This window comes from Mirounga leonina, unplaced genomic scaffold (genome assembly GCF_011800145.1).
Source record: "Mirounga leonina isolate KUSES-001 unplaced genomic scaffold, KU_Mleo_1.0 Mir_91, whole genome shotgun sequence".
In the NCBI taxonomy this organism is placed as follows: domain Eukaryota; kingdom Metazoa; phylum Chordata; class Mammalia; order Carnivora; family Phocidae; genus Mirounga; species Mirounga leonina.
The window spans coordinates 24,886,668-24,904,295 of record NW_023270839.1 but is presented as its reverse complement, the minus strand read 5'-3'; the positions used below and the strand labels follow the sequence as shown (position 1 = coordinate 24,904,295).

General features: G+C 35.8%; 1 protein-coding gene across 3 annotated transcripts in view; it reads left to right on the top strand.

The window, feature by feature from the left end:
- Positions 1 to 7,113, top strand: part of CEP152 (centrosomal protein 152) — an 88,146-nt gene extending 81,033 nt beyond the window's left edge. For all 3 annotated transcript variants that reach the window (XM_034993707.1, XM_034993709.1, XM_034993708.1), the window contains 2 exons: positions 239 to 342; positions 5,762 to 7,113. In XM_034993707.1, the coding sequence (XP_034849598.1) occupies positions 239 to 342; positions 5,762 to 6,798 (1,141 nt within the window). In that variant the 3' untranslated portion in view covers positions 6,799 to 7,113. The remainder of the gene's footprint in view (positions 1 to 238; positions 343 to 5,761) is intronic.
- Positions 7,114 to 17,628: the final 10,515 nt, after the last annotated feature.

The following is a 17,628-nucleotide window of genomic DNA, read 5'->3' as shown; positions in this document are numbered from 1 at the left end:
CTAAACAAACAGTGTGTCCTGAGACTACCAGGACAGCATGTTGTCATTTTCTAAACATTTTCCTTAACCACAAAATTAACTATTTCTACATGATTGGCCATTAGGGGTTAAGAGAGGCTTATGTCTGTACTACCCTAAATATTGGCAGAACTAATAGGAAAACAGAAATCCTTGGGCTAAGGAAACTCATTTTTTCCTTTAAACTATTATTAATTTAATATTCTGGAATTCCCCACAGGGCTGAGAAAAAGATTATGAATGCTGCTAGCAAACTTGCTACAATGGCAAAATTGCTGGAAACGCCGATTTCTAATAAATCCCAGAGCAAAACTACACAGTCAGGTATGTCAAAATGAGTCACTAAAAGGGTTTTTTTCTCCCTTCTCTCTTAAATATTTAATATTTTTAGTATGAAAAAGAAGGAATGTAAGGAGTGAGAGTTAATTTATAAAGTTGTGTCTGTGTTTTACTTAAACTGGAAACTTACAAAAAAGAGCATAGAGTTTTCAGTTTGAATAGGCAGACTGAGCATACCCATCAGCTTCCTATAGTTGCTTTCATTCCTAGAAATGACAGGATAGATTTTAAACAAGTTAGTAGAAGAGAGGGAATAATAAAGATCAGAGCAGAAATAAATGAAATGGAGATTTAAAAAAAATAGTAGGAAAGGTCAACAAAAGCAAGAGTTGGCTTTTTAAAAAGATAAACAAAACTGATAAGCCTTTACCCAGACTCCTCAAGAAAAAAAGAGATAGGACTCAAATAAAATTAGAAATGAAAGAAAAGTAACAATTGACACCACAAAAATACAGAGGATTGTAAGAGACTGCTACAAAAGACTATGTGCTAACAATGAATTGGACAACCTACAAGAAAGGGATACATTTCTCAAAATATACAATCTTCTGAGACTGAGTCAGGAAAAAAATAGAAAATCTGAACAGACCAATTACTAGAAATGAAATTGAATTAGTAATTACAAAGCTTCCAACAAACACAAGTCCAGAGCCAGACGTATTCACAGATGAATGCTACTAAACACTTGAAGGAGACTTAATGCCTGTTCTCAAGCTATTCCAAAAAATACAAGAGGAAGGAAAACTTCTAAATTCATTTCTATGAGGTCAGTACTACCCTGACAGCAACCTAGAAAAAGATACTATAAAAAAAAGAAAACTACAGGCCAAATCTCTGATGAATATAGATGCAAAAATCCTTGACAAAATATTAGCAAACTAAATTCAACAGTACATGAAAAGGATCATTCACGATGATCAAGTGGGATTTGTTCTGGGCATGCAAGGATGGTTCATTATCCACAAATCAATCTACATGATACACCACATTAACAAAATTAAGACAACAAACCATATGATCATCACAATAGATGGAGAAAAAGCTTTTGATAAAATTCAACATCAGTTCATGATGTTTAGAGGGATTATACCTCAACATATAGTCCATATATGATAAACCCACAGCTGACATCATACTCAATGGGGAAAAACTGAAAGCTTTTCCTCTAATATCAGGAACAAGAAAAAGATGTCTACTCTCACCACTTTTATTCAACATAGTACTAGAAGTCCTAGAAACAGCAGGCAGACAAAAAAAAATCCAGATTGGTAGGGAAGGAGCAAAACTCATTTTTTGCAGATGACATGATACTATACATAAAGACAACACCTAAAAATGACTATAGTTAATAAATGAATTCAGTAATGTTGCAGGATATAAAATTAATATACAGAAATCTGTTGTGTTTATATACACTAATAACAAAATATCAGAGAAATAAAATAATTCCATTTATAGTTGCATCAAATAGAATGAAATACCTAGGAATAAATTTAATGACGGAGGTGAAAGACCTATCCTCTGAAAACTTTAAGACATTGATGAAAGAAACTGAAAATGATGTAAACAAATGGGAAGATATAGCATGCTCATGGATTGGAAGAATTAATATTGTTAAAATGCCCATATCACCCAAAGCAGTCTCCAGATTCAGTGCAATCCCAGTCAAAGTGTTGATAGTATTTTTCACAAAAATAGAATAAATAACCCTAATATTTGTATGGAACCACTAAGACCATGAATAGCAGAAGCAATCTTGAGAAAGAAGAACAAAACTGGAGGTACCACAATTCCAGATTTCAAGCTATACGACAAAGTTCTAGTAATCAAACTGTGGTACTGGCACAAAAATAGATACATAGATGGATGGAACAGGATAGAGAGTCCAGAAATAAACTCATGATTATATGATCAATTAATCTACAACAAAGGAGGCAAGAATATACAATGGGGAAAAGACAGTCTCTTTAATGATGGGAAAACCCCCCAGCTACATGCAAAAGAATGAAACTGAATCACTTTCTTAAACCATACATAAAAATAAAATGTATTAAAGACCTAAATATTTGTAAGACCTCAAACCATAAAAAAAAAAAAAGAAAACATAGGCAGTAATATCTTGTACATTGGCCTGAGCAGCTTTTTTCTAAGTATGTCTTCTCAGCCAAGGAAAGCAAAAGCAAAAATAAACTATTGGGACTACAGCAAAATAAAAGTTTCTGCACAGCAAAGGAAGCAATCAACAAACCAAAAGGCCACCTCCTGAGTGGTAGAGCATATTTGCAAATGATACATTTGATAAGGGGTTTATATATATATAATAACTTCATATATAGAGAGAGAACTTCAACTCAGCACCCACAGAACAAATAATCCAAAAACTAAAAAATGGGCAGTAAACATGAACAGACATTTCTACAAAGAAGTCATAGATGGCCAAGAGACATGTGAAAAGATGCTCAATGTAAGTCATCATCAGGGAAATGCCAATCAAAGGTCCACTGAGATATCACCTCACACCTGTCAGAATGGCTAAAATAAAAAACACAAGAAACAAATATTGTGAAGATGTGGAGAAAAAGGGACCCTCACTGTTGGTGGGAATGCAAACTGGTGCGGCGACTGTGGAAGGCAGTATAAAGGTTCCTCAAAAAGTTAAAAATATAACTACCTTACAATCTAATAATTGCACTACTGGGTATTTACTCCAAAATACAAAAACACTAATTCGAAAAAATATATGCACCCCTATGTTTATTGCAACATTATTTACAATAGCCAAGACATGGAAGCAACTTGACTGTCCGTCACTAGATGAATGGACTAAGAAGATTTCGTACACAGACACCCACACACATACACAGAAATATTACTCAGCCATAAAAAAAGAATGAAATCTTCCCATTTGTGACAACATGGATGGATCTAGAAAGTATTGTGCTAAGTGAAAAAAGTCAGACAAATACCATATGATTTCACTTATATGTGGAATCTAAAAAACAACACATAAAACAGAAACAGTCTCATAAATACAGAGAACAAATTGGTGGTTGCCAGAGGGGAGGAGGTGGGGCTGGGTGAAACTGATGAAGAAGATTAAAAGGTACAAACTTCCAGTTATAAAAGAGGCAAGTCACAGGGATGAAAAGTACAGCATGAGGAATATAGTCAATAGTATTTTAATAACTTATTTGGTGATAGATGGTAATTACACTATTGCGGTGAGCAGTGTATAGAACTAGAACTGTTGAATCACTGTGTTGTATGCCTGAAACTAATATAACATTGTATTGCAAGTGCACCTCAATTTTTAACAATGTATAAATAATTTAAAAATAAAAAGTTACAATTGATAGACCAGAAGCTGTGAGAAATCCCTGAAAGACTGAAGAGGGAAACAGTTCAAAACTGCCAGAAGATGACAGCTATAAGTAGGAGCAGTATCAAAACTGTTCCACATATGAAGGCAGTATGTTGCAGGAGAAGTAGTAAGCCTAGGGGATACCAGTGAGGTAATTATAATTAGTTGATGTTCTCAAGCAGCAGTAACCAGGTGGGGCCACCCTCTTTATTAATCCTTCTGCTTTCCCTTCCCCTACCCCCACCATTGGGCTGGAGTAAGAGCAACAGGAAAAAAGAGTCTCAGAATAGGGCAAGGCTCTAGATGGCTAATCACGCCAAGGAGGAACTTAGAGCCCACATGCCCAAAGTACCAGCTATTGGGTTTTTCTACCCTTCAGCTTGTTCCTTTCACAACACTCTCAACTTTTTTAAACAAGCTGATGCCATACTCAGAATATCTATGAGATAAGCATTCAACCAAGAATCACCAAATACCTATAGAAAGCCAGCACCATGATAAAAGACACCAAAATCAAAATAAGACAAAGCAATAAATAAATAAATAAATAAATACAACTTATACCTATGGATACAAGTAATAGAACAAATAAAAGGACCTGAGAATGTTAGCAAAGTATAGTATTCTCAAAAGAATGTAAGAATATATTGTAGAGGAAACTAACAAATATGCCTAAGAGGTTTACTATTTTCAAGGAAAGGATATAGTTACTGGTAACTCTAGCCATTGCTAGAAAAATACAAGTTTATGTATGTGTATTAAGATTTATGGCTAGCTAATAGAGAAATAGAATATATAACTCTCAAACTAGTAGGGGAAAATTTTTGTAAGAAAAGGTTTTCAATCTAACAGAATCACAAAAGAGGAAAAATACAACTAGAAAGCATGGGTCAATAGAAAATTATTGTAGGGTCAAAACATCAGCAATCACACTAAACATAAATAGGTTAAACTCACTTATTAAAAGACCATAATTTCCATTTTTTTTAAAATCCAGGCATATGTTATTTCTATGAGAACATTCAAAAATTTGAAGTGAAGGAATTGAGAATAACATACTAAGCAATGCAGCATTGATATTAGATAAATTATAAAGTTAAATACAATATTAAGCAAATTATACTTGAAAGGGATTAAAGTGAAGTTGCTAATTGTAAAGAAGACTCCTAAGAACCTATAAATGGGTTCTTTCTCTTCATGATAAAATAGCTTTAGCATATATAAAGCAAAAGCTGATGGAAATATGTGAAAAAAATCAATAAATTTCCAGTCACACAGGGGGATTTTGAATATATCTATGGGGAAATGGGGCTTTTGAACTTCTAGAAAGCTTGAAGCAGAGATTGTTCAGGAATCCACAAGTCTGATATTGGTAGACATTCTTTTAAAAAGCTCAAAGATTATTTGTGTAAATTTGGGAATGGTGATGTGAACCTTGGGTGTAAAAGATTTGGGGCAACTGTGAAAGTGTCCCTAATAAAAGCAAACCCTTTTCATGATCTAGGGACCAAGGTACACTACTCTGAGGTATGATTTCTCTGATTTAATGCTATGTGGCGGCTTTGCTTCTGATCAGATTCCTTGTCTTAGGTAGATTAAATCAGAAACTCCGTTTTAGCTTTTACTGTGTGTGTGTGTGTGTGTGTGTGTTTCCGCGTGCGCCCGCGCGCGCGCGTGCTTGCTTATGTAGACGTTGGGCACTGGGGTTCTTTAGCAAATTTTCTTCATCAGACAGAATTGGAAACGTTGCAGTTGGCTCTTGAAATGCAATATCTGTTGCAGAAAATAATAGATCAGATGTATAACAATAATGTCAGATTTCAATAACAACATTGCTTAACCTTATTGAATGGATATATGTAAAATAATATTTTTAAATGTCCAGCCTTGATGTATTTTCTTTGAGAATGATTAAAATATATGCATTCTTTGGAAATACATGAAAACATAATTTTTTCCCCTCCTCTTTCAATGTTAATTTTCTCCTAATTTTGTTTTCTCCTAATTTTGTTTTCCCCTAATTTTGTGTTCCTTTGTATATAGTAGTACTACCTCTGACTTCAGAGATGCTGACTGGAGTTGAAAAATCAAAAAGAAATGATGTGACTCAGAATACATCACGTCACACTGAAAGCAAATCAAACAGTATACAAACTATCCCCAGAAGTATGTGTGACCAAGTTCCTAAGAGAAGGGCTGCTTGTAACTTACGAAGACGATTAGAGGACGCAGAGCATGGGGACACAAAGCACATGGGTTCCAAAGGGTCACACTCAGCCTTCCAGCTTGGGGATAACAATTTTAAACACCCAGACATGTCGCCAAAAAATGTTTCTCCTGAGTTTGTGCCTTGTGAAGGTGAAAAAGGCTTTGGTTTGCACAAGAAGAAAGACCTCAGTGATATTGGCTCTGAATCACTTCAGCATTCAGCCGTATACCCCTTTCTTGGATCCTTCGGAAATAAACCCTCACCTAGATATACCCCTAGTCTTTCTGAATCTGGATCCACACATACAACCTTTCGAGGTCCTAATGAAAGACTTGGTTTAAAAGTGTGTAAGTGTAATCCATTAATGGAAAGTGAAAATGCTGCATCTGAGAAAAGTCAAAGTTTGGGTGTTCGGGAAACTCTAGTAAAGGATGGAGGGGACCTGGATGACCCCATAGGCTGGCATTCCAACAGTGCCACTTTACCCTGCAACAGTCACGAAGTGTCATTTTTATACGGTAGACCACAAGAAACTCTGGATATACCAGCTGAAGCTGTTAATTTCAAACAGTTTTCAGCAGCCAGTTGTCTTTCAGATACAGAGAAAAATAAAATGATTTGTCAACCAAAGAAATGTCAGAGTGGTCACACTTCAGACCTGTCAGAAGAAACCCTTTGTTCCCAGCCAGAGATCGGTATGACTCTCAGACACCCACCTCATCATAAGGCTGATATATTAAAGCCAGATTTCAAAAAACTGAGCAGTACAGTACCATCATATGTGTGTCGGCAGCCTTCGAGAAAATTAATTGCTCCTCTATCTAGCCAACAAGATAGTGGCTTTGATAGCCCATTTGTCAATCTAGACTAATTGTTGTACAGTGTTTAAGAAAAATCATTAATATATTGACAAGAAAGCTGGAAGGGAAGACTTCATACTGAAAAAATTGTGGACTCTCTATTTTGACATGTTTTAGTAACATCTATCATATGAGTAAAGTGTTCTCATAAAATTATTTGAGATATTAATGTTGCCTTAATCTTCCAAAGGCCTGATGGTGTATGTGTAATCTGCTTCTGTGTGGTGCTTTATATTTGGTTGCTAAACCATCTATTTTTATACTTCTAAATTAGCATTCTGTGCAGTGTTAAATTATTTAAATAAACTTGCATATTGCCTATTGAATTGTTATGAATTCTTTTGTAATTCATAATATAGAAATGTTATACTGATATGTTTGAAATTCATCCAGAATAAGATATAAATCTTGATGATTTGTATGTATGATCAGCCAAATTCAGTATTTGAAATTAGTCACGTTTAATGAGGTTGTAGATTTACTTGATGTACTTTTCCTGGAAATATCTACTCAAAATTTTGATCCTTGCTCTCAATTAGTGGAAAAGAAGTGTTTCAAGGATTGCCACAAAATACATAGTTGTGTCCTCGTTTCATTATTTAAAATATTAATCTGAATTTTTTTTTAGTTGACATTTGCATTATTTCAAATCTCATGTGATAGCTAGAGACTTTGTCTTTTATGGTTTCACAGAGGCTTTCTTTCATCTGAAATACTACTTTTTAAAAATTGAAATAATGAAACATCATATAGCGAAAAATTTTAAACCATTCATGAATAGTGCAGAATTGGCTAACTTAATAATGCTATGGGTAGAAACTTATAATTCTAAACCATGTAGAAGTGAATGTCCACCTAAATAATGTTTCTAGATGAATTTTTTTTTTTCAGATTCCTGGAGATGGATATGAAAGTTTTAGGTGAGTGCAAGTGCTTTTAGAAAACCTTTATTATAGCTTTCCTTCATATCTCTTACCCTCAACTGTGTTATGGACTGTGTTTGTGGGTTGATTGAGTGTATTTTTTTACCAGGCTAAGTGGGGTGGTGGTTGGATGGGTGGCAAGGTGCATCATCCTCCTGCTGATATCCATCTCTAAAAGCAAGAACCTAGAAGTGAGCCTTTCAGGACTTGGAAAGCACTGTCACCTTAACTGATGACCTGATGTAGCTAAGCCTAGAATTTAGTCCTGGATTTCAGCGTTTGAGTTGACATGAGCTGAAAAAAGGAACATACCATCTCTTCAAAGTCTCACTTGTATCCCTGGAGACATACTGTTCCTTTTCCAATAGTTAGGGTGTCATTTCTTAGTCTAGGAAAAACCCCTTAACCATCCATGTTTCACATGGATCTGGTTGGTGATTGATAGTTTTAAGCTCTGGATATAATTGAAAATCTAGCTCATTGATCACCTACTTTTTCGTCTTTGTTTTAAATCCTTGTCAGGTATCTCGACCCTCAACATCAAGGTTGAAATTGGAAATCATCTTGGTTTCTGCTTCTTTTTTGGTGTCCTTAATCTTTTTTGATGCCCATAATTTCAGTAGGATTAGGTTATTTTGTCCACTCCACACACCAAGGAAGGTTTATCTTGAAGGGACTGCACAGCCAAAGTACCACTGGCGATTTACATCTGTCTGAAGGGCGATGTCAGAACAGAGAGGAGGTTGGGGCCTTAGAGATGTCATGGTCGCGTAAATCCTACTGCATCATGGTGCTTTTTCTTTTTTATATGTTGCTGGGTTTTATTTGCTAATATTGTGTTAAGGATTTTCATGTGAGTGCTCACAAGGGATATTGGTCTCTACTTTTCTTATGATACCCTTATCTTGCTTTGGTAAAAGGGTAATAATACTGGTCTCAGAATGAGTTGGAAAGTTCCCTTGCCTCTGTTTTCTGAAAGAATTTGTGTAAGATTGGTTCTGTCACAGCCCTTTTATTTGGCTGGTTATTTATATCCCTTCTTTTATCCCTGATTTTGGTATTCCATGTTATCTCTTGTTTTTTTCTTAGCCTAGCTAAAGGCTTACCAATGTTGTTGATTATTTTTCCCAAAGAACTTTTGGTTTCTTTGTTTTTCTTTATTGTTTTTCTGTTTCCTATTTCATTGATTTCTTTCTCTTCTGATCTTTATTTCCTTCCTTCTGCTTGCTTTAGGTTTAATTTGCTCTTCTTTGTCTACTCTTAAAGTGGAAGCTTAGATTACTGATGTGAAACCTTTCTTTTCTAGTATAGGTATTTAAACTTCTGAATTTCCCCCAGCACTGAATAAGCTATACCTCATAAATTTTGATATGTTGTATTTTTGTTTTCATTTAATCAAAATATTGTCTAATTTCTCATTTCTTTTTTGAAACCATACGTTATTTAGGAATATGCCACTTCATTTCCAAGTATTGGGTATTTTCTGAATTTCTTTATTTTTAATTTATTTGTTGGAGAATATACTTTGAATGACTCAAGTCCTTTCAAATTTCCTGAGACTTGTTTTATGTCTAGCATATGGTCTATGCTGGAGAATGTTTCACATGCATCTGAAAAGAATGCATATTCTTCTCTCATTTGATAGAGCATTAAAAAATGTCAGGTCAGTTGGTGACAGTTGTTACTCAAGTCTGCTATATTCTTGCTGATTTTTTGCCTATTTGTTCTGTTAGCTATTAAGGGGTAGAACATTGTAATTTCTAACTATAATGGTTAAATTGTCTATTTTTCCTTTCAGTTCTGTCAGTTTTTACTTCATATATTTTGGGCTCTGTTTTTAGGTATATACACCTTTATACTTTTATGTCTTTCTTATGTATTGACCTTTTATTATTATCAAATGTCTTGCTATGTCTCTAGTGATATTTCTTGTCTTAAAGTCCAGTTTGTCTGATATTAATACAGTCATTTCAGCTCTCTTATTATAACTGTTTATGTGGCATATATCTTTCTGTCCTTTTTCTTTTAACTTATCTGTGTATTTTAATTTGAAGTGGGTCTCTGGTAGTCAACGTTTTGTTGGATCTTGATTTTTGTTTTTTGTTTGTTTGTTTGTTTTCCTATACATTACAGCTTTGCCCTTGGATTGGAGTTTTTATTCCATAAAATTTAATAAAACTTTGGTTGGATTTACATCTGCCATTTTGCTATTTGCTTTCTCTATATCTTTTTTTTTTTTTTTTAAGATTTTATTTATTTATTTGAGAGAGAGTGAGCAATGGGGGGCTCAATCCAAGGACCTGCTAAGCACAGAGCCTGATGTGGGGCTCAATCCCAGGACCCTGGGACCATGACCTGAGCTGAAGGCAGATGCTTAACTGACTGAGCCACCCAGGCACCCCTGCTCTCTCTATATCATATGTCTTTGGGTTATTCCTTTATTCATGATTTTGTATTAAACATGTTTATCAGGGTACTGTTTTAATTACTCTTAAGTTTTTACTATTTTTAAGTCATTTTCTAAGTGGTTCTAGGTATTACATTAGGCATCTTAACTTATTGCAGACTACTTCAGATTAATATTAACTAACTTCTGGTACAATATAGCAACTTTGTTCCAGCATACCTTTATTTCCTTCCCCTTCCTTTGTGCTATTAATTGTCATATATATTACATTTGTGTTTTATTTTATATATATCTACACACACATATACATACACACAATACTGTTATAATTATTACTTTATACAATGTCTTCTGAAGAATTTAAGAGAAGAAAAGAGGATATATAAGGGAATGTATATCATTTAAAAATGTTTACTGTTGCTGCTGCTTTTCATTTTTTCCCATGGATTCAAGTTACTGAGTCTATTTTTCTTTCTTTCATCTAAAGGATTTTTTTTTTTTTTTAGCGTTCCATGTAAGGTAAGTATGCCAGCAACAAATTCTCTCAGTCTTTATTTTGGAATATACTTCAAATTAATTTTTGAGGGATAGAATTTGATGGAATTAGAATTTTTGGTTGTCATCCCTCCACCCCCAGGACTTTGAATATATCTTTCCACTTCCTTAGGGCCACCACTGTTTTTAATGAAAATGTATTTTCCTGTTTGTGATGAGTTGTTTTTCTCCTACTGCTTTTAAGATTTTCTCTTTGGCTTTCAACAATTTGAGCATAGTGTGTATAGGTATGCATTTGTTTGTGTTTATCCTGTTTGGGATCTGTTGAGATTCAGGGATATGTAGATTTATATTACCAAATTTGGTTTTTGTGACCATTATTCTTTCCATTATTTTTTCTGCCCCTTTCTGGGGCTCATATGTATATTGATATATTTGTTGTTGTGCCATAGGTCTTTGAGCTCTGTACATATTTCTTTAATCTTTATCATCTTATGTTTTAAATTGGATAATTTTTATTCATCTGCAAGTTTGTTGATTCTTCTGCCATCTAAATTCTGTTATTGAGCCTGTCTAGGAATTTTCAGTTACTGTTTATGACTCTAGAATTTTAATGGATTCTTTTTAATAATTGCTGTTTTTCGAGATTCCCTGTTGATTCATTGTCCTATTTCCTTTTAATTCTTTAATCATTGTTTCCTTTAAATTTTTAAACGAATCTATAATGGCTGCTCTATAGCCCTCTTTTTTTATTGTAGTATGAACACTAACTTGAAATCTGTTCTCTAACAGTTTTTTAACTGCACGATACAGTAATCGTTAGCTATGGCACAGTGTTGTACAGTGTTGTACAGCAGATCTCTAGAACTTCATCGTCTTGCATAACTAAAATTTTATACCCCTTGAACAGCAACTCCCCATTTCTTCCTCCTGTACCATTCGACTCTGTTTCGATGAGTTCGGCTGTTTTAGATATCTCATATATGTAGTATCCTGCAGTATCCTTTCTTCTGTGCATTGTAGTCTTTGTTTATTAAATTCAACATCTGAGCACAAACATGGTTTCTCTTAATAGTTTCTTTCTTCAGTATGGGCCACACTTCACTATTTCTTTATATGCTTCATAAATCTGTTGAAAACTGGAGATACTATGTAACATATTATAGCAACTCCGAACTTGACATCTGTTCTCATGAGGGTTGTTGCTGCTTCTGTGGTTATTGTTGTTAATTTGTTTGCTTTGTAATTTGCCTGGACGTTAATCTGAAAAATCTCTCTCCTGCAGTGTGTTTGCTGATTTCTCTGCTCAGTTATTTTAGTTTATGTTTTTATTTTTTAAGACTAGCTTTTATTTATTTATTTTTATTTTTTTTTAAGATTTTATTTATTTATTTGACAGAGACAGAGACAGCGAGAGCAGGAACACAAGCGGGGGAGTGGGAGAGGGAGAAGCAGGCTTCCCATGGAGCAGGGAGCCCGATGTGGGACTCGATCCCAGGACCCTGGGATCATGACCTGAGCCGAAGGCAGTCGCTTAACCAACTGAGCCCCCCAGGCGCCCTAAGACTGGCTTTTAGAGGATGCCCCTGCATATGTATAGTTTCGTGGTCATCCAATGATTAGTCAGAGATTGTACTCAAAAACCTTGAGTTAGTAGCTTTTCCACCCTCTGCTGATATATCCGTGGGTGTGTGGAGATAAGCATACCAAGTTCAGACAATTTTTTTTTGTCTTCCTCCACTTTTACTTCCCCCTGAGCCTTTCCAGGTCTTCTGTGCACATGTGTACATCCTCTTTGTCAGCCAAAGGATATGTGGGAAGCTCGGGCCCTTTAAGTCCTCCCTGTATATAGGAAGGAGCAGCCTCCTCAGGCACAGATGCATAGAGAGCATATTTAGCCCCTCATTTGCAGTCTTGCCAATTTTTGCATTAGTCTGCTGGATTCTTGTCTCAAATGAGACCACAATCTCAGGCAAGCCTCAGGCAAGTAGAACTATTCACCTTCCTTGTTTTTGTCCGTCTAACACCCCAACTGCTGGGTGTGGGCTTCTTGCCTTCCACTCCAGATTAAGTCAGTCCACTCTGGGAGAGAAGCTATTAATTTTCACTGCTATCCCTGCCCTGTTAACACTACCTAAACTCATCAAGCTGGAGAGGAGAATGGGAGTTGCCCCAGGTAACAATGCCTCAGAGTCCCCTTTCCAAGTTGTTATTTCCCTTTGGTTTATTTCCAGAGCCCTGAAATGGTTTTTGACAGTTTTTTTTTTTTTTTCCCCCTAGTGTTACAGTTGTTTTCTGGGGAGGAGAGGAACTGCTGACCTCTTACACTACCAGAAGTTCATTATTTTTATCTATTCTTTTCTATGTACTAATTTTCTCTTTATTTTATCTTGCAAATTTTTTCTTGAAAAACTTTATAATCCATAAAAAATAAACACCTGTATACTCTTCATTTAGATTTACCAATTGTTAATTTTCTACAGCTGCTCTATATTTATTTGGAAATACACACACATGCATGCATGTATGTAATATACAAGTTTTTTCTCTTAACTATGAAAGCTAGTTGCAGATACCATGGCATTTCATCCTTAAATACTCCAACATGCATCTCTTAAGAACAAAGACATTTTCCTACATAAATACAATTGTCGTATTTAGGAAATTGTATACTGATAAACATATACATAGTCTATATTCAAATTGCTCTAATTATCACAATAATGTGTTATAACTTTTTTTTTTTAGATTTTTGCTGTCCACTACCAGAAGTTCATTATTTTTATTCTCCTAAATTCTTTTCTATGTACTAATGAGACCACAATCTCAGGTTCTCAAACTGAGGACCACTGCTTTTCTTCCATTATGACAAATACTCAACCATTAATTTTCATTCACTAAATATTTATGACATGTAACAATTGCTTTTTACTGTTCTAGGGGGGATACAGCACTTACCAAAACAGATGAGTTTCTATCCTCATAGCTCTCACATTCTAGTCAGGGGAGACAATAAATACACATAATTTATGTAGTATGTTAGAAGCTGGTTAAGTGCTATGAAGAAAAATAAGGTCAAGTAAGGGGAAGAAACAGTGATAGGAGAGAGGTGGTCACAAATTTAAATGGGATAGTGGGGGTAGATCACACCGAGATGCTAACATTTGGGTAAAGATTTGAAGGAATTGAATTTAGCTTTACCATTTCTTACATTCTCGACTTCAGGAACTCTTATTAAACATAACCTCATCCTCTGTGTCTTTTAATTATTCTTTTGTATATTTTTAGCTGTGCTACTTCATGGAATTCCTCAGTATGAGCTTCCAGTTTGCTAATTCTGTCTTCTTTGATTCCATTTATGGAGTTTTTTTTTAATTAATTTAATTTTGGGATTTCTAGTTGATGTGTTTATACCTGTGTTTTTTGATATAATTTTTGCTTGTTTTGTTTAGTAATTTTAAAAAAAAATTCTATTTATATATCTAGAGACTTAAAAATACTTAAAGTTACTTCTAGAGTAATTATTAATGTCACTTGGGAGTGAGGTCTTTACCCAAATTGTTATTTCTATCGCATTTCATAGAATCAGTTCCCCCGGTGTATGGAATTTTAGCTTGCAGTGCAACAGTGAATTCCTTCTGAATTCTCTCCGTCCACCCTGTCTAGATTTTTGTGGTTGCCTCTGCCTGGACCCTTGGGTCCCCAGTTCCAGAGCAGGTCTTATATAGGTGGTTTCTGATCCATTAGGGATACCTTAAATCTAGTCCCTGAGCCAGCAGGCAACTTGGCCCAGGTCCTGGCTGCAAGGCTCTGTCTGTCTGGATCCTCTGGGCTCTGTAGGTTTTATATAAGCTGTGGCCTCGGGCAGTGATTGTTGTTCTCAATCACCCCAGGGTCAGGAAGCTCTACCTGGGTTACTAGTTTAAATAGGTAGTTTTTTCCTTTATTCCCTTTGGGTAGGTTAATCCTTGATATTCTGAAGAACTCCTGGCCACCTGTACTGCTTTTGGATCCAAAACAGGTAGTACCTTACTTTTCAAGTCCTCAGAAATATCTTGGTTTTTAATGTCTTATCTTTTGGGTTTTTTTTTTCCGTCACTGCTATATGTTGGCAGATGTTGGATACTCCCCGAGAATTAAAATGCCATCAGTGACTGAAAATCTGCTTTGCCGTTAACTCTTTGGCCTTCAGCTATTTTCTTAGCGTCTCTGGGCCTCAGTGTGTGCTGTTATTAAGATTTAGGCATGGGGCGGGCTCCCTGTTCAGCGGGGAGTCTGCTTCTCCTTCTGACCCTCCCCCCTCTCATGCTCTCTCTCTATCTCATTCTCTCTCTCAAATAAATAAATAAAATCTTTAAAAAAAAAATAAAAAAAAAAGATTTAGGCATGGGGGCGCCTGGGTGGCTCAGTCGTGAAGCGTAAAGCCTTCGGCTCAGGTCATGATCCCAGGGTCCTGGGGTCGAGCCCCGCATTGGGCTCCCTGCTCAGCGGAGAGCCTGCTTCTCCCTCTCCCACTCCCCCTGCTTGTGTTCCTGCTCTCGCTGTGTCTCTCTCTGTCAAATAAATAAATAAAATCTTTAAAAAAAAAAAAATTTAGGCATGTCTCACAACTAGTTAATGATTCAGGTAAACTAGATCTAAGAGTGTAAGAAGGGGAGTAGTGGGAAATACAGCTGGAAAGGTACATCGAGGCTACATCATGGGTGGCTTTGAATGCAAAGCAAAGAATGAGAAGTTTGGTTCATAGAAAATGGGGAGTTATTGGAGGTCAGGTAGCATGATGTAGAGAGATTAGTGAGACCGTGTTGCAGGCGGCCTTGGAGGAGCAGAGGAAATAGGGGAGCCAGGAGGATGATGTCCTGGCACAGTTTAGACAGGAGCCAGGCCAGAGCCCAGGAGCAAGTGGTCAGAATGAAGAGGTGACAAGATTGAGAATAGTACAACAGTAGGTTTAACGGGACATGCTGCCTGATTGAATATAAGATCAAGGGAAAGAGAAGCACCAAAAGGGATTTTAGAACCTGGGTGATTGTGAAGATGATTGTTCCATCTATAGGTATTAAGAAATCAGGAAGAAGTTAGGACATGGTGATTTTAAGTGTCTGCCTTACACTGAATACTGCAAGGCCCAAGCCTTTGGTGGGCACATGTTAGTGATTATGGCTACTTCACACACATTAACTTCATGCTGAGCATTGTGGCAAGCACTTCATTAGCTCATTTAATCCTCATGGTAGTCTTTTGAAGTAGGCTCCATATGGGCACTGTTTGGATGAATGAAATTGAGGCTTAGAGGGGTTAAATAATTTGCTCAAGGTTAACACAGCTAACATGTGGAAGAGCCAGAAGTCACACCCAGGTCTGTCTGGTTTTTTTTTGTTTGTTTCTTTGTTTAATAAACTTCATTTAAAATAGTTTTAGATTTACAAAAAGTTGCAAGTATAGTACAGAGAGTCTCCATATACCTCTCACCCAGATTCCCCTATTGTTAACCTCTTCCATTTGCCACAACTAAGGCACTGATTTCATCTAGGGTTTTTTTTTTTTGCTTTTTGACCTTTTTTTTTTTCACTCGAGCGCCCACGGTCCTAATCCCTATACTGTCTTTATTTGAGTTGGCTTATAGGTGAGCTGGAATTTACTTTAAAGGAGAGTTCTTTCCTTTTCCCTCTCCTTCCACTTCTCCCCTCTGCTCCCAAGGAAAATGAGTTCAGCAGGCTTCTCCACATGTGAAATCAGTTTAACTTGCTTTCTTGGTAGGATGTAGGAAAAAAAAATAGGTATTACTCTTTAGTGAAGGTTTATGGAATAGGACATTATGTGGAGGCTATTTTGAAACTAGGAATTTACCAACACAATCGAAGAACCTATAATATAATAGGACCATCTTTTGTAATTTTAAAATTCAACCAGTAATGGTTCATCTAAAAAGAAAAATTAAAAGACATTTAGAAATTTCTTAGCAGTAAATAGGCCATGCTAGAACTTCTTGATATTATTATAACAACATTTTTCCTTAAGGACCAGACAGCAAACTAATTAGAAATCAAACTGATAAATGTCATTAAAGAGAAACTTTATTTTTAAAAATAATATAAATGGAATGGATTCTTAAAGTTCAGCAATAATATGGAAACTTTGAGATCAAATTAAATTTTGTATTAAAAATGTTGTCTGATGAGTAAATTGAATAAAACCAACAAAAATGTGGTTTTTAAAATTATTTTGTTTTGGTTCAGGCATAGTCCTTGTCCTCACAAATTTGATTTCACAATTTTTTTTAAAGATTTTATTTATTTATTTGAGACAGAGAGAATGAGAGAGAGTGAGCACATGAGAGGGGGAGGGTCAGAGGGAGAAGCAGACTCCGTGCCGAGCAGGGAGCCCGATGCGGAACTCGATCCGGGGACTCCAGGATCATGACCTGAGCCAAAGGCAGTCGCTTAACCAACTGAGCCACCCAGGCGTCTTTGATTTCACAATTTTATTAGTCATGTTGTGTACATAATGTACTAGACAAAATTCTGCTTCCTGTATTTCCCCAACCATATGAATCCCAGAAACAGTTCATTTTTATAAGAACATTGGGTGAACCCAGTTCATGCAGTATATGGCCCTATAGGTGTTAATGGTTTCATTGGCTACCAGTTAGTTTTTCTGGAGATTTTTTAACAATGTGGTGCAGTTTCACAATCTACCCTGCAGAGTCTCCAAGACTTTGATTGTGCATTAAATAGTTAATTTGATTCTTGGATGTTCAAGTATTCACATAATTATGGTTTCTGATCTTCCTATGAATTCAGATTTCTGTTGTAATTGGTTAAAAGTTTTTCAAAATTCTTACCTGTTAGATTTCTTAAGGTTTGGGCTATGTATAAACACAAGTAATAGCATATGGTTTTTGGGTTATCTATAATGGGCCGATTACCATATTAAGCTCCATACATACACTTTGGTCCCATCCTTCCAAAGTAGGTTTTCTTATCCTCATTTTACAGAAGAAAAAGAGATGAAGG